This window comes from Sminthopsis crassicaudata, chromosome 1 (genome assembly GCF_048593235.1).
Source record: "Sminthopsis crassicaudata isolate SCR6 chromosome 1, ASM4859323v1, whole genome shotgun sequence".
Taxonomy (NCBI): domain Eukaryota; kingdom Metazoa; phylum Chordata; class Mammalia; order Dasyuromorphia; family Dasyuridae; genus Sminthopsis; species Sminthopsis crassicaudata.
Window position 1 is genome coordinate 634,740,544 of NC_133617.1, and position 17,552 is coordinate 634,758,095.

The window sequence follows — 17,552 nt, forward strand, 5'->3', positions numbered from 1 at the left end:
TCTCTTTCTCTCTTTCCATTGCTATGGAGACTCCTGTTACAAACTACAAAGTTTGCTTGGGTTGCAAGGGTCAGGAAAGGATACTCATATGTGTGTTGAGGGAAGGGGGAGGAATTATGCAGTGTTCCATCAAGTCTGACAAGAAGAAGGCAACATATAGCTGGGGCCAGTTTTGACTACCCAGAAATCAGTTGGGGCAGAAACCTAAGCTGGTGAACAGTATGGGAGAATGGTAAGATACTTAAAGATTTAGCTCCAAAGGAAACCACCTTCAGAAGGGGAAGTATCAGAAAGTAAATGAAGGACATCTGGGTGGATGGGGGAAGACAAATTAACAAAGATTTTTAAGACCAGAAAACTCAAAGACCTTGACCAAAAATAGATAAATCAATGAGGAAAACATTAAAAACAGAAGGAAATATGCTTTCCAGATTTAGTAAACAAGGTCAGGCATCTATGAATAAATACTGCAAAACAAAGGAAAATAATCCAATACTTATTGAGACAGAAATCCCTATAGAATATGAGAACTTGGAATCATACCATGCTGTTTCTAAGTGGTTCAAAAAAAAATGAGCATCATTAGAGCTGATTTTACATACTGTACAACAAAAACAATGAGCAAAATAGAAAAATTAGAATCTTTGATGGCGAATCACACCAAAGAAACAAAAGAAAGAACAATAAATTGGTAATATCATATGTAGATATGATGGACAGTATAGAAGTGAAACAAAAAACAGTAATATTAAAAGAAAATATGCTCATTGCAACCAAATGAACTGATTTCAAAGATAAAATAAATGGAGAATAACCTAAGGATTATAGAGTTCTCACAAGAACATAAGAGGACAAAAAACTTTAAACAAGATAATGCAAGAAATAATTGAAGAGAACTGCTTGAAACTTTTGGATTAACAGTATGAAATATCAATTGAAGGAATTCAGAGATTACCTCCAGGGGGAAAAAAAGCAAAGTTTCAAATGCTAGCTCCCATGATGTTAAATTTACCAATTCTGTTCAAAAACAATAAGTTCTGCAAGTGATGAAAGAGAATCTTCAAATGCAAAGTAAAGGAAATTTGAATAATGCAAGATTGGCACTCACCAGAATATGTGGGAAGGAGTGGAATAATATGTTCTGAAGAACAGTGGAGCTCAGGATGCTACTCAAGACAAACTATCCTACAAATCCAAGTGTAACCATAAATGGGAGAAAAAAAAGTGGATAGTTAGTAACCAAGAAGCATTTGAAACATATTTTTAGAAAGAAAACCAGAACTGAAGAAATTATTTGTTCCTTGAACATCCCTAGCAACAGAAATGCAGGAAGAATGAATAAATTCAGCAGCCAAGGGCATTAGCAACAGATTGACAGCATAGTGACCAACTAGGGAGTGGGGAAGAAGAAGATTTTGAGGGAAAGTTGGGGGGGGGTAAGATAACTAGAGGAGGGTATATAGATTGGGGGAGACTACATAATTGGGGATGTGCTGGAACTTTCTGACATCTACAATCATTGGCATTGCTCTGAGAGTGAAGAATTATGCTGTAGTTTATATTATTTTATTTTGGAGCTAATATAGATAAAAGTTGATCAATTCACATTTCCACCAACAATATTAGTGGGCCTGTTTTCCTGAAGCCATTCCAGTAATTATCATTTTGTTTTATCATTGTTTACAGTCTGAAGGTATAAGGTGAAAATTCTGTTACTTTAATTTGTATCTCTCTAATTATTAATGATTTGAAATACTTTTTACATGGTTGTTAATAACTTTGATTTATTCCTTTGAAAACTGAATGTTTTTCTATCCTTTGACCATTTGGTCTTCTGAGAAGTAACTTCTGAGAAATAACTCAATTCTTATAAATTTGAAATAGATCTTTTTATGTGTTAGAAATGAATCATCTATCAGAAAAAATTAGTGTAAAAATAATTTACCAGTTTTATTTTCCTTCTTAATTTTAACTATACTTGTTTTGTCAGTGCAAAAAGTTTTAAATTTTATGTAATAAAATTTGACAATTTCATCTTTTGTCCTTTCTGTTCTTTATTTGGTCACAAATGAAATTTTTCCCTATCTAGCAATTTAAGAGGTACTTTCTTTCTTGACCCTCTCATTTCTTTATGAGGTTACCTTTTATACTTAAATTGACCATTTGAAATTTATTTTTGTATATGGTTTGATATGTTTGTTTAATCAATAATGATCTCTAATTCTTCTTTGGTCTTCCATGGGTCTGATTAATTGATGACTTGGAGCATCTTTTCATATGGTTAGAAATAGTTTCAATTTCTTCATCTGAAAATTGTCTGTTCATATCCTTTGACCATTTATCAATTGGAGAATGGCTTGATTTCTTATAAATTAGAGTCAATTCTCTATATATTTGGAAATAAGGTCTTATATATATATAAGACCTTTGACTGTAAAAATGTTTTCCCAGTTTATTGTTTCCCTTCTAATCTTGTCTGCATTAGTTTTGTTTGTACAAAAGCTTTTCAATTTGATATAATCAAATTTTTCCATCTTGTGATCAATAATGATCTCTAATTCTTCTTTGGTCTTCCATGGGTCTGAGAGGTAAACTATCCTGTGTTCTTCTAATTTATTTATAATCTCATTCTTTATTCCTAGATCATGAACCCATTTTGACTTTATCTTGGTATATGGTGTTAAGTGTGAATCAATGCCTAGTTTCTGCCATACGAATTTCCAATTTTTCCAGCAGTTTTTGTCAAACAGTGAATTCTTATCCCAAAAGCTGGGGCCTTTAGGTTTGTCAAGCACTAGATTTTGTCCTTTGAACTTAACTTATTCCACTATCAGCTAATCTATTTCTTAGCCAATACCAAATGGTTTTGATAACCGCTGCTTTATGATGCAGTTTTAGATCTGGTACAACTAGGCCACCTTCATTTGATTCTTTTTCTTCCATTAGTTCCCTTGAAAATCTTGACCATTTTGTTCTTCCAGATAAATTTTGTTGTTATTTTTTCTAGGTCATTAAAATAGTTTTTTGGGAGTCTGGTTGGTATAGCACTAAATAAATAGATTAGGTAGTATTGTCATCTTTATTATATTTGTTCTACCTATCCAAGAGCATTTAATATTTTTCCAATTGGTTAGATCTGACTTTATTTGTATGGAAAGTGTTTTGTAATTTTGCTCATATAGTTCCTGACTTTCCCTTGGCAGATAGATTCCCAAATATTTTATATTATCGACAGTTACTTTAAATGGAATTTCTCTTTGTAACTCTAATTGTTGGATTTTGTTAGTGATATATAAGAATGCTGATGATTTATGTGGGTTTATTTTGTATCCTGCAACTTTGCTAAAGTTGTGGATTATTTCTAATAGCTTTTTAGTAGAATTTCTGTGATTCTCTAAGTATACCATCATATCATCTGCAAAAAGTGATAATTTGGTTTTCTCATTACCTACTCTAATTCCTTTTATCTCTTTCTCAACTCTTATTGCCGAAGCTAGCAATTCTAATACAATATTGAATAGTAATGGTGATAGTGGGCAACCTTGTTTCACTCCTGATCTTATTGGGATTTATCCCCATTACATATGATGCTTACTGATGGTTTTTGATAGATGCTACTGATTATTTTAAGGAAAAGTCCATTTATTCCTATACTCTCAAGTGTTTTTAATAGGAATGGATTTTGGATTTTATCAAGTGTTCTTTCTGCATCTATTGAGATGATCATATGGTTTTTGTTAATTTGGTTTTTGATGTAGTTAATTATGTTAATAGTTTTCCTAATATTGAATCAGCCTTGCATACCTGCTATAAATCTTACTTGGTCATGGTATATTATCCTGGGGATGATTTTCTGTAACCTTTTTGTTAATATTTTATTTAAAATTTTAGCATCAGTATTCATTAGGGAGATTGGTCTATAATTTTCTTTCTCTGTTTTCAACCTACCTGGTTTAGGTATCAGTATCATATCTGTGTCATAAAAGGAATTTGGTAGGAGTCCTTCATTCCCTATTTTTTCAAATAGTTTATATAACATTGGAGTTAATTGTTCTTTAAATGTTTGGTAGAATTCACATGTAAATCATTCTGGTCCTGGGGATTTTTTTCTTAGGGAGTTGATTAATAGGTTGTTGTATTTCTTTTTCTAAAATGGGGACTATTTAAGCAATTTACTTCCTTCTCTGTTAATCTGGGAAGCCTATATCTTTGGAGGTAGTCATCCATTTCATTAGGTTATCAAATTTATTGGCCTAAAGTTGAGCAAAGTAACTCCAAATTATTGCTCTAATTTCCTCTTCATTGGTGGAAAGTTCTCCCTTTTCATTTTTAAGACTTTATTTTCCTCTTTCCTTTTTCTAATTAGATTACCAAAGGTTTATCTATTTTATTGTTTTTTTTTTTTCATAAAACCAACTCTTAGTTTTATTTATTAATTCAATAGTTTTTTACTTTCAATTTTATCAGTTTCTCCTTTTAATTTTAGAATTTCAAGTTTAGTATTTGGGGGCTTTTAATTTGGTCTTTTTCTAGCTTTTTAAGTTGCAAGCCCAATTCATTGACCTTCTCTTTCTCTATTTTATTCAAGTAAGCCTCTAAAGGTATAAAATTTCCCCTTATTACCACTTTGGCTGCATCCCACAAATTTTGGTATGTTGTCTCATTGTTGTCATTCTCTTGGGTGAAATTATTAATTGTGTCTATGATTTGCTGTTTCATCCAATCATTTTTTAGGATGAGATTATTTAGTTTCCAATTACTTGTTTGTCTATTTACCCCTAGCTTTTTGTTGAATGTAAATTTTTATTGCATCATGATCCAGATACATTTTCAAAGTCCCCTTGTATCAACTCTTCATTTCCCTTTTTGTAGCTTTTAGTAAACCCCTTGGTAACCAATATAAATATCTATCAGGAGAAGGAATGTGGTGGTTATTCATTATACCAATTGTTAAATGACTTTTTAAGCATTCATTTTCTTTCATATAACTTTACAGTGAATGTTTCTGTTGTTCATCCATCCTTTTTAGTGAAAATTATTTTTCCCCTTAATCATTCTTTAACATTTTTTGGGAACAGCAAAAATTAAAACAAGAGTTGTATGTATTTTGTTGCTGTGAATGGGGAAATGTGTATTGAATGTTATCATTATAATTTTTTCTGGCATTGCCATTCATCCAATTTTATGTCCTTACAGACAAAAATTTTTAAATCAGTTGTGTCCCCTTAACATAGTCCCTTATTTGTATTCTATTTTTATATTAGAAAAATCACAAGGTAGAAAAAGAGCTCTTACTTTAGATAAGAGATTATCTTAAACCTAAATTGTTATTTGCACATTCGCAAGTGCATTGTTTTGAGTGTAGTGTAGTTGTGACTCTATTTCAGTTTAGACATACAAGCCCTAATTAAATTTTTTTATTTTCTTGTGTTACTAGCTACAAGACCTTCTTACCAAAATGTGTTCGAGCAAAGATCCAAGATTATCATATTTTGACACGAAAGCGAATAAGGTACAGATTCCGCAGATTTATTCAGCAGTTCAGCCAATGCAAAGCTACTGCCAGAATCTTGAAACTTAAATATCTTATAAATCTGGAAACTCTTCAGTCTGCCTTCTACTCAGAGCAATTTGAAGTAAAAGAACCTGGCAGAGGTCCTTCAGGTGAGGAGATTTTTGCAACCATTATAATAACTGGAAACGGTGGAATTCAATGGTCACGAGGGAAACATAAAGACAGTGAGACCCTGACAGAACAGGTAATCCTTAATGATATGTTCTCATTCTTTATTATTTTATATCAAATGACAATGGAAAAAAAAGTAATTTTGATATTTTAGGCTTCTGCATTTCTTACTCTGATAAACTTCCATTGAAGTTCCAATGGAGGGTCTGTTTCTGTAGTTTTGTTTTTCATTGTTATGGAATGGTTTTTAATTAGTTATGTATTTCAAAGTACATATTTGCTATAATAACTTTGTTATGATTACTTTGAAAAAAAAAACTAATTATATTAGGATTGATTAAAACCTTAAATGCAAAAGTTGCTTTCTTTGTCTCTCTTTCATTTTTCCTTATTGATGCCAGAAGGGAACAGAGTTAAACAAAATAGAGTAGAGAAAAAGAGTAAATGAAACCAGACAATTTTTATTTTTAATTGGTTTTATAGTAAAGACTTGCTTAATATCTAGAAGCAATAAATTAGTCTTCCTTGTAAATTCTTAGTTCATATTCTGACTGTTGTTTGTTGTTAGAGGATTATAAAGCATTAGAAAGGAGATAATACTTTAATTTCCTAATGCTTTGAGAGTTAAATTTCCAACTATGTAATGATGCCTGTTGATTTTACCCATCATTGTGACTTGCATTCAGAATGTTGTATTTCTAGCACAATAAATTTAGAAATATGTTTTTTCTCCTTAAACAAGAAAGTCCATTGTGATTTTGAAGGATAGAGAAAATATTTCAATGAATATTAAGGTTGTTTCATTTAATATTTTCTATGTAATAAAAATGAAAGTTGAGAATTTAATCACCTAAGTTCTATTTTTGAACTAGCTCAATAAAGTTAAAAATAAAATTTTTAAAATATCATTCAATATTAACTGCAGGATTTACAAATGTACTGTGACTTTCCTGATATTATTGATGTCAGCATTAAGCAAGCAAATCAAGAAGGTTCAAATGAGAACAGAGTGGTGACTATCCATAAGCAGGATAGCAAGAACTTGGTAAGTTTATTTGATAATTTACAATTATTTGTTACTTGTGTAATTTATTCGCTTAATCTAAACACAATGCCAAAAGTAAGCATTTGAGGCTTTTTTTGAAATAATAGATTTGTGATCTGGTTTAAGATGTATCCAATTCAGTAATACTTTATAGAAATATTTTTTAAAAAGCCATTTCATATGTCATATGAACACAAAGGGCAGACAGTTTCTATGCTATCTTTCTTGGTACTAGGAACAAATAGGCCTTTTAATATACAAAGAAAAGAAAAAAGGATCATGAAGCTCTGAATTTTTGATATTGCTTTTTAAAGTGTATATAAATATAATAAAGTAGTGATTTGCATTTATTTGTCATGAATATGCCAGGAGAGCTTAACAACATTGATCTCTTAAACCTTCTCACCTGTGGTTTTTGTGATCTATGCCACTTTTTTTTCCTACCTTTTGCACAGTGATCATTCAGGAGTAGAGAGGTACATAGTATTCTCATAGAACAATATTAATATTATATTTAGTCTTAATTTTACTCCTTAATAAAGTTGCTACAGGTTGTGAATCATTAAAACTGAACCTGGCATGTTTTCTGCTTTTATCCTAAATCTCCAGATAGCTCCACCCGAATGTCTTGAACTTCAGGCTAGACAACTTTGAAGGGGTACTTACTTTAGAGATGTCTTTGTTTTTATCAGTAGTGCTGCCATTTTTCATTCCCTTCTTCATTCTTCTTTATATTCAGTCAATTATTAAATACTATTGATTATTGGTGATATCTTTTAAATTTGTCCTTGTCCTTTACATTTCATTGTTGAGACACCATAATCCAGAGTTTCAGTCTCTCTTAAAAGTGCTAGCTTTATCTTCCCAAAACACTGCTTTGTCATTCCCTTTGTTCAGAATCCTTCAGTTTATCTTTGTTTTCCACTGCTTCTCTTTATGAACCTAATGTTCCAACCAAATTCTTATTTTCCTTGCTGCCTAAAATGCTTTCCCCTTTGGTTTTAATTTTTGATTGCTGCCTCACCTGAATTCCTTAAGTAGCTGTATTTTTAAAATTACCACTAAATCCCTATGAAAAAATGAATAATTCCTCTGAGACTTAAAATATGGTTCTTTGTATTATTGTTTGTTTTCTTGCATATTATATTTACTGACTCACTGAAACTAGATTGTATTTATTATACCTTAGTACAATGGAATTAGAGATGTTGCTTTGTATATCCACTAACACTATACATGATAGCTGCTTCATAAATGTTCTTTAGTGAAAATGATCATCTTTTAAAACTAGATTTAATCACACATGATAGATACTTAAATAACATTTATCAATAGATTAGGAATGAGGCTGCTAGGTGGCTCAGTGAATAGAACAGTGGATCTGGAGACTGGAAGAGCTGAGTTCAAATGTGAATTCATATACTTTTTGGCTCTGGAACCCTGGATAAGTCACTTAACCTCTGTTTGCCTGACTTTTTCTCATCTGAAAGTGAAAACTACCTTCCAATGTTGTTTTGAAGATAGGGTAGGATAATATTTGCAAAGCTGTTTGCAAGCCATAAATTGCTATATAAAAGTCAGCGATTACATCTAATAATAGTATCCTTTCTCTCTTCATAGATAAAATAATAGAATACACTCTTGCCCATAGAGGTTAAGCCATAGTATATGAAAATAATCATCAACAAAATCAAAATAACAAATAACAAAAAAAACTAATGCTAACATTATATTTTATGTTCCATACAGGTACATTCCCATGGCTGGAAGGGAATAGCTTAAAGATTATATTTTCATATCTCTTCTTTGAAACCAAGCTTCACCTTTTTGCATCATTTAGTTTCTCTCTTTTTTTTTTCCCTTTACATACCACAGTTTGATTAGCTATTCTCTAAACAATGAGTATCCACTTTGGTTTCATCTCTTTGCTACCACAAAACGTGCTATTATAAATATTTCCGTGTATATGGATCCTTTTTTTTTTAATCAGTGATTTTCTCAGAGCTTTTGTCATCTCTGGGTCAGAGAATACTTTAGTTACATTATTTGCATAATTCATTACTGCTTTCTAGAATGTCAGATGTTGTATTTGAACATAGATCTTCCAAACTCTAAGCCCAGCAAACTTTCCACTGTACCAACCTGCATATTTATCTCCTTTTTGTTCAACTGATCTGCTCAGAAATGGAAGGGGCTGCATGATGGAGGAAAAAGTAGGCCACAGTTTATTTCTAGTGGATATCTAGTGGCATAAGAAATAGGTTCATGGAAATGTGTAATTAGAAAAGTTACAAGCTGGTCACATGGTAAAAGCTAGGAATAGTAGATGTGTAACAACAAGCAGTACCCTCAACATGCAAGAATACTTGGAGGAAGGTCCCTAACACATTAGGTATATCTTCTCTGAGAAATTTTGGACAAGAATCACAAAAGATGAGAAGGCATGGATTTTTTTCATTTGTACTGAAGGTAGGAAAAACTCTGCCAGTAGAGGGAGTGCCTGTATCAATGGCATAAATCCAAAGAAGACTAAAAACTCCTATACAAGGAGTACCTTGTTAGAACATCCAACCTGAAGTCAAGAAAACTTAAGTTTAATTCCAGTCTCCAATACTTATTAGTTAGGTGACCCTGGGAAAGTCACTTAATTTTGTTTACTTCAGTATTATTCTCTGAAAAATGGGGTTTTTTATGAGAGTCAAATGAGATGATAATGAAACACTTAGCATAGTGCTTGGCAGAGTCAGTGCTATAAATATTACCTTATAGTTAATTTTTGTTATTATTTTAAAATAATAGTAGTTCAGTTCAATTGATTACTTTTTGGTAGTACATTTTGCTAGATGATGGGGTGAGAATATAAAATACATTTTTTCACTTCAGGGAGCTTTTGTTTGGTTGGTTTTTTTAATGATTCATCTTAATGTTTTAGTCTATAAACAGTGCTTTGTGTTGATCTTATCAGAAGCATGAGAAAGGGCTTACTTTAATCCAGAATTTTTTTGTTTATTCATTTCAGCTATGTTTGACTATTTGTGACTCCATTTGGGTTTTCCTGGTAGATGCTAGAGTCCTTTGCCATTTCCTTCTCCAGCTCATTTTATGAATGAGGAAATAAAGCAAACAAGTTTAAATTATTTACTTAGGATCACATAAACTAGTAAGTGTCTGAAGCTGATTTGAACTCAAAAAAAAATGAGTCTTTCTAGATCCAAGCCCATTGTGCTACCTAGCTTCCCCCAGAAATAAGGAAGTTGAAATTAATTATATTAGTACTTAAAACTTGTTGCATTTATCTACTGGTTATATCTATTTCTTTTTTATCCCTTCTCCTTCTCTCCCCTCCCTACCAAAAAAGCCATTTATTTCTTGATTAAATTCTGTGTATTTGGCACATTTGCCTCTGTGATTGGGAGAAAAAGGAATATAAAGAATGAGACATGGTATCTCCGTACAAAGACCTTATGATGGAAAAGGTCATTGAAAAATATGAATATACTTTACATGTATCTACAAAATCTTAGAACAAAAAAGAAATTAAGCAAGAAGAGAGATATTTTCTAGTCCATGACCTACTAGAAATTATTTGTGTAACATAACATTATAGCTATCAGCAATGCAAACTCTTAATTTTTTCTGATAAGGATTTATATTTAAAAAAAAAAAGGCTTGGAGACTACTGTTCTGAAAGAATTTCCAAAAATTCAGCAAGTTTCTAGAAATGAGTAAGATGCTTGGGAAAATCATTTTTGAGTTGAGGAACTGAGGCTCAGTGAGTTGAGGGGACTTGCTTTGAACTTGTATGGGTTGGCATAGCTGGCATTCAGAATTTGGAGAGCCCTTTGTAAATTCCAAACTGCTATGTAAATGCCAGTTATTAGTCATAATGACATTAAGTATCTCTGGATTTCCTTATCTCAAAAATTAAGGGATTTAGCATGATGGTCTTTCAAAAGCATCTTACAATTCAACTAAATTTTTTTTTCTTTTTTCTTTTTTTTCCCCCTGAGGCTGGGGTTAAGTGACTTGCCCAGGGTCAGTCAGCTAGGTAGAGTTAAGTGTCTGAGATCAGATTTGAACTCAGGTCCTCCTGAATTCAGGGCTGGTGCTCTATCCACTGCTCCACCTAGCTGAATTCAACTAAATTCAACAGCTATTTATAAAGGACTTACAATGTACAAGGCACTGAGAGACAAAGACAAAAGGAAATGATCCCTGCTATCACAAAACTCATATTGTTTTATGGGAATATAATATGTACATAAGTATTTCCTTAGCATAAGATAAAACCAGACCTCCTCAACTTTTGTCCTAAAATTTTTCAGACAAGTTATATTCTTTTGCTTCAGTATCTTTTTCTATTATAAGCTCTTTGTGAAAAGTGATCATGTCTCATTCATTTCTGTATTGTCCTTTCTCCCAATTAAGCAATATAAGGATAATCTTCATGAAAAAAGTGGCATCTGAAGTTGAAGGATGATAAAAGATTTTTCCTCCAAAATTCTGAGATTCTATGAAATAATTGCATATAATTTATAATTGTAGGCAAATTTCATGTGCATACAAAATTCGGAAATATTTCGTGGGTATAAAACTACATAGCCATCATTGATTCCCTGAACTTTTTAGAAAGACAACAAAACAATCAGATGATTTAATCATGTGCTGTCGTGAGTGGTTTCCCCTTCATTACTGATCTGTAGAATTTCAGGTTTCTTTTTTCTAACACTTTTCCTGTGAAATCAGTGGTAGGTCATGTTCAAATGGCAGAAGATTGTAGTCATACAATTAAAGCATCTCTTCCTTCCTGAGCAAAATAGCTACAGCTTTTAAAAATAAAAAAGAATTTCATAAGATTTAATTGATTCCTCTTAAATAAATGTTTTCCTTTTGAAAAGCATACATTTTGCCCACTCTTTCTCTAAATTTAGAAAGGCTAGATTGAGATGAATGTGTATATCCAATTTGGCAGCAAACCACAAGTGGTTTTAAAGTTCCTTTTCTTTGTGAGAATTATTTTTTGGTTCTTTTCTTCCTCTGAGTACAGTTGAGTTTATTTGTAAGTATTTGCTATTTTCTGTTCTCTGAGTTTACAAGATGTTTTGAACAAATATATTTCATTTCATTTTGACTACTTTCTCTCAACTTGGTAAACACTGTAATTTTTTTTTTTCTCCTTTTAAAGTCCTTTGGAAGGTATAATGAAAAGCCTGATGATACTTTTAACATATCCGTTCTCTCTTGCCATTTGTTCAAGCAAGAGAAAGGAGGATATACAGAGACTACTGTATTTGCATATTATTGTTTAAAGAATATGCCATGAAACAGTAACTTTTAGAATTGAAAAATCATCATAGCTGAAAAAATCCTTAAAGATCATCTAGCAATAAGTATCTGAATATGTCTAATTATATTTTCATTCTTCCTAGTGCTCTGGAGAAAATATGTCTGGAAGCTAGAAAGCTGTTCTTTCTTTATAGGTATTTCTTTATCTTTCAATAACCAGGTTCTGGAAGGAGGGAGGGGCTCTACCTCACTTACTTGTAGGTCTCCTATCAGCCTACTGCAAGCCTACTACTTACAAGTACTCCCTACTTGTAAAGTTAATCTGAGTTCTAGAACTCACCCATGAGTATTTTTGTGTATTTTCAAATTAATCCAATTTCAGTCAGTTCACAATAAGTCAGAGTCCCCACTAGTTCATCAAATATTATTTAATGAGGTGAAGGAATTTCTTCTAATACAGATTACTTATCTCTCTTAAATATACTGAATATTCATTTTAATATCAATGAAAATATGTGGACATATTAATAAAAATATGTGCATATTTATTTATAGTATAAAATCTCATTTTTAATATTAGATGATATTTCTGCACTTCTGAGGACACCATCCCATATCATTCAGTTCATTCAGGCTAACAAAGTATCTTAGCAAAAATTTTCTTCATTTTCTTAACAAGGTTGAGGATAAAACAATTCCATCAAGAAATGAGGCCTCTCCCACTTCTCTCAATTTGACAGGAAATTTCAGTTTCTCCCAAGAGATCACTTTTCAGTCTTTGTTCTCATAAAATTCTTTTTTATGTTTCTTCTTAAAATTACATTGACATTTGCCACAAAAAGAAGTTTCTTCACTTTTTTTGTCTCTCCGTTTTCTTATTTCATTTACTAGATAGTTTTTAATTTATAATCCATAAAATTTTTTCCAATATTTTTTGATAATTAAATTTCAACTATAATTGGTTTCCTTGGTAATCCTATGCATTTCATTTTATGTATTTGAAAATATCCTGAAAAGGGACATGTAGGCTTTACCAGATTTCCAAAGGTTTCTATAAGACATAAAAAGGTTAAAAATACCTCTTACACATCTTTGGAAATAAAAAATAAAATACACACTCTCCCTACTCTAAGGAGAGAAGCACACCATGAAATGTTATGTGTAACTCTACAATGCCCTTTCTGCAGCATTCAGTTTCTTAAAGATTTAATAATAATATTTGTGGCTCTCTGGTGGAACCAAGTGAAATAGGCGATATTACATTTAAACATTGGTTTCTTTTTAAAAGCCAAATTTTATTCTTGAATTAATCTATTTGCCATGCAATCTGTCTTCATGTGGTTTAGAATAGTTTTAGGTTTTAGAAATTTATATCGGCTTATGAAATGGATTTTGTTTGCTAAGTAGTTGAAGTTTGTATTGCTTCTAACTTTTGGGTAATCTTCTTTACATGTGTAATACTTGCTTCACTATCCTTTCACAGAGACTATATATATATATATATATGTATATATATATATATATATATATATAATTATTTGAAGAACTAAATGAAATTCTATAGAAAAGATAGTTTGAGTGGAAATTTAAAGTTCATTTGAAAAAAATAAATGTTTTGTTACAAGGATCTTCCTGTGGAGTCAGAGACTGTGTACCTTTTTTGTCTCTCATCTATGAAAGCTATGAAATAAATGGTAGAAAAAACAAGGAAAGACTGTGAGGAAATATTTATTTCTTAGGACAACTGTCTTAACTGTTACTTGATTAAAAAAAATATATATATATTTTTTAAAAAAGACAATGTTAAAGGATTGAGTCTGTAGAGAGACACTAAAAATGATTGCTTATTAGAACCTGAGACTGTTTTCTGCTATAGCTGCAGAGAAGCAGGAGAAGAGTAAAAGGAGATAGAGAAGTATTTCTGATGAAGCTGTTTTCACCCTCACCTTGTGAAAAAGTTTGGGAGAAGAGACGTAGTTTCATGAGAGAGACTTAATGGTATAGGACTTTGTTTCCATAAGTGAAAAAATAATCACCATTATAATAGAGATTCTAGGTGACTGATATTTGTCATAGCCAAAATATAAAAAATTATCTGTGTCTCAGTTTATCATTGAGTTCATTTATTAATAAATTGTGTTTTCTGTCATTTTAGCACTTAATCATTGGATTTCAGATATTTGATAGAAAGATGACGAATTATTGTTATGAAAGCGATTTCTTCAGCTTATTCTCTAAATATTATTTAGTGAATTGGAGTGGCACTCAGGACAATTTATTAATGAGAAGAGGTTGCCATGGTATTTTTACATATCCAAACATCCCCCTGGCTTTCCCTTGTATTTAAGATTAAATATGAGAGCAAGTCAAATAATCTGAGATGTGAACTACAAATGAGGATGGGTTGACCCTTGTAATCTTATTGCTCATGTATATTTCTCTTCAAATGTTTTAGGAAACTCTGAGGAGACCATATGTGAAAATGCTGCAACATAATTTTGGAAATTTTTCTGTTATGCTCAAATTTATTTTCAGTATTTTAGAGGGGGAAATGGGTCTATCTATCTCTTTTAAGAAATTTATAGGGGCAGGTTAGAAGAAGGAAGGTCAACAGAAAGTTAACTTCTCAAAGCTATAGAAACACCGTGCTGAACCACGATGGTTTTCTCTGTTGAATATTGGGAAACCAAAAGGGAAAAAGAGTCAATAATATAGCCTCCTGGTTATAAAGAATAACCTTTTCCTAACTGAGAGTAGTCAAAGAAAACTAAATAATACAGTTCAAATTTTTTTTAATTTTTGTTTTTCTTTTAGTAACAAATGGAGAAAATACAGAAAAATATTTATGTTCTGTATTTGGGCTTCAAGGCTTATTAGCCAACACCAGAAGGCAAATTGATGCCTTCTTTCTTTGATAAGGCCCACGAGCTATTCTAGGGCTTATTCTACAAATATGGATATAAGTCATAATTAATTTGATCTTAGCGTGTGACTTATAGATGCAATTATAGAAGGAACATGTTACAGTGTTTCAACTTAAAACAGTAATTAATTTAAAATGTGGATAGTCAATCTTATGCTGATAGCAGCTTCAGTGAAATAGAAGTGGGTATAAAATAAGTATCTCATTTTAGAAAAAAAGTTGACCAATTTTATATTAAATTAAGTAAATCTTCAAATGAGGTGCTTGAGATGATAAAAGACTTAAGTGTAAGGCAGGAAGAAAAGTTGTACATCTTGATGAGTATAAAGTAGTCATGACTGATTAATATCAGAAATCATTAATAATTAAACATTAATATCAAGATCAAAATTTTTATTTGTTCTTTTGTATGATTGATTATAAGAATAATCTTTAAGAATAAATTTAACTACTTAAATTTAGACAAAGAAAATATATTCATTCTGAAAGAAAATTTGAATGTGAGGAAAATTTCTATAAATGTACCACACTTTTTGGTGATAAGCAAGAAATTATAAAGATGACATGTGTAGCTCTTTCAAGGAAAACTGGACAAAATAAAATGTTTTAGAGGAAAATGTTAATCATTGATGAAATATACTGCTTCTAATATAACTTGGAAACTGTCAAAAATCTGAAAGTTCTAATACTCCCCCAAGATATAAGAAAGACTGAATATCAAAATAAGAAAGACACTGTTGACATGTTTGTTTTACATTAGTGTCATTGTTTTCCAAGCTTTACATAATGAACTCTGAAATATTTGAGACTTTTGCCTGCTGTAAAAAATGTGAAATCTGAGACATTTTTTGGCTTCTCTCACATGAACGTGCTTTCTTTCACTCATGATGTACTTTCTGTGAAATGATTTTTTATTTTAAAATAGTATCATCCAACTTTGTCATCAACCCTTATGAAAAGCAAGTCTGTCTTGAAAAGATATAAGATTTTTCCACTGTCAAAAATATATAAAAATATTTTCAGCATTAGCAATATCTTTGAAATTAATATGTAGCTTCCTGCATATTAATGTTACTCTACAGAGGGAATGTACAATTTAAAAAATATATTTGTTAGAAGAATACATTTCTGAAGAACAAGAATGTTTTACATGATTTCACACATATCGTTTATATCAAGTTGTTTACTGTGTTGTGAAGAGAAGAAGGGACAGAGGAAGGAATAGAATTTGATACGCAACTTTAAAACTTGAAAACCTTTTTAAAATGTTACAAATTCTTTTTACATGTAATTGAGGGAAAATAAATATTATTAGAGGAAAAAAACCCAGGGACTATATTTTGCCTTTCTTTATATCCTCAGAGCTTAACACAATACAGTATTCATTAAAAACTCAGTAATTGTTTATTGACTGAATTATTTTTGTTTTGGCATCTGCTTCATCAAAGGATTTAATATGGGTAGCTTGAGAGATAAAGCATTTATTAAGCAACAGAAATACAAATAAGTTCCATATAAGCTAGACAGTGTGTGTTCTCAAAGAGTTTACATTATAATAAAAGAAGATAGTACATAAAGGGAAGTTTAAAAGTGTGTGTGTGTGTGTGTGTGTGTGTGTGTGTGTGTGTGTGTGTGTGTGTGTATGTGTGTGACAGAGGGAGAGACAAAGAGACAGAAAGTGTTGGTAAAATAAATATCTTGTAATTACTTGTACATTGGTTATATTTAGAATTAGATCCAAAGTATATGGCTAAAACAAAAAACAATTCTCTTCATCTTTTTCTATTTCAAAAGGATCTTCTATTTCTTTAGGATTCAACTCAAGCCAAACTTTATTATAAATAAAATTTATTCTTTAGGATTCAATCCAACCCAAAAATTGTATACTGAATAACTCTCAACTTCTTCAATATTACATGAAGTCTTGAGAAAGGAAAGTTGAATATTCTCTTGGAGCTCATAGAATTTTCTTTTCTTTTACTTTGTTGAAGTCAGAGATATTAACTTAAAATTCTAGTCTCCTGCACAAAATTTTATAGAAAACTCCTGCTTACTTATGTACTTGGAAGAAATAATGCCTTTCTTTGAAACAAAAGTGAGAATATCCTGCCAATGGAAACATCTATAAGATTCTGGATAGCTGAAATCATTTAAAAAAATTAATCACAGTATACATCACTAAAGAATGCTAGAAATACATTGAAAAATATTTATTAAGCACCTATTATGTGCTAGGAACTATGCTAGGTCCCAGGGGATATAAGTGTGAAGAATAAAATAATCTCTGCTTGCACTAAGATTTCATTTTAATGAAGGAAGTAATAAGTACATATAAAAACATATATAGCATAAATATAAAATTAAGAATTGCATACAGACATACACTCTGAATGTAGTTCAATAGGTGGTATTGAGAATTTGGACACTTAATTGTTGCAGGGAATCAGAAAAGTCTTGCAGAAAATGGTTCTTAAGCCACATCTTTGAACAAGAGAGATAGACTCAGTGACATGGAGGCAGTAAAGAAGTGTATTTCAGATGTGGAAGACTATCAGTGTAAAAATCGTGAGATGGGAGATAGACAATCTTAAGTGAGGAACAAAAAGACCAGT

At 31.2% G+C, this 17,552-nt stretch overlaps 1 protein-coding gene across 3 annotated transcripts in view; it reads left to right on the top strand.

The window, feature by feature from the left end:
• Positions 1 to 17,552, top strand: part of JAK2 (Janus kinase 2) — a 135,192-nt gene that overhangs the window by 77,007 nt on the left and 40,633 nt on the right. For 2 of the 3 annotated variants that reach the window (XM_074282849.1, XM_074282850.1), the window contains 2 exons: positions 5,438 to 5,759; positions 6,612 to 6,731. In XM_074282849.1, the coding sequence (XP_074138950.1) occupies positions 5,438 to 5,759; positions 6,612 to 6,731 (442 nt within the window). Of the gene's footprint in view, positions 1 to 5,437; positions 5,760 to 6,611; positions 6,732 to 17,552 lie in introns of those variants that run through there. The other variant, XM_074282851.1, reaches the window with a different exon arrangement.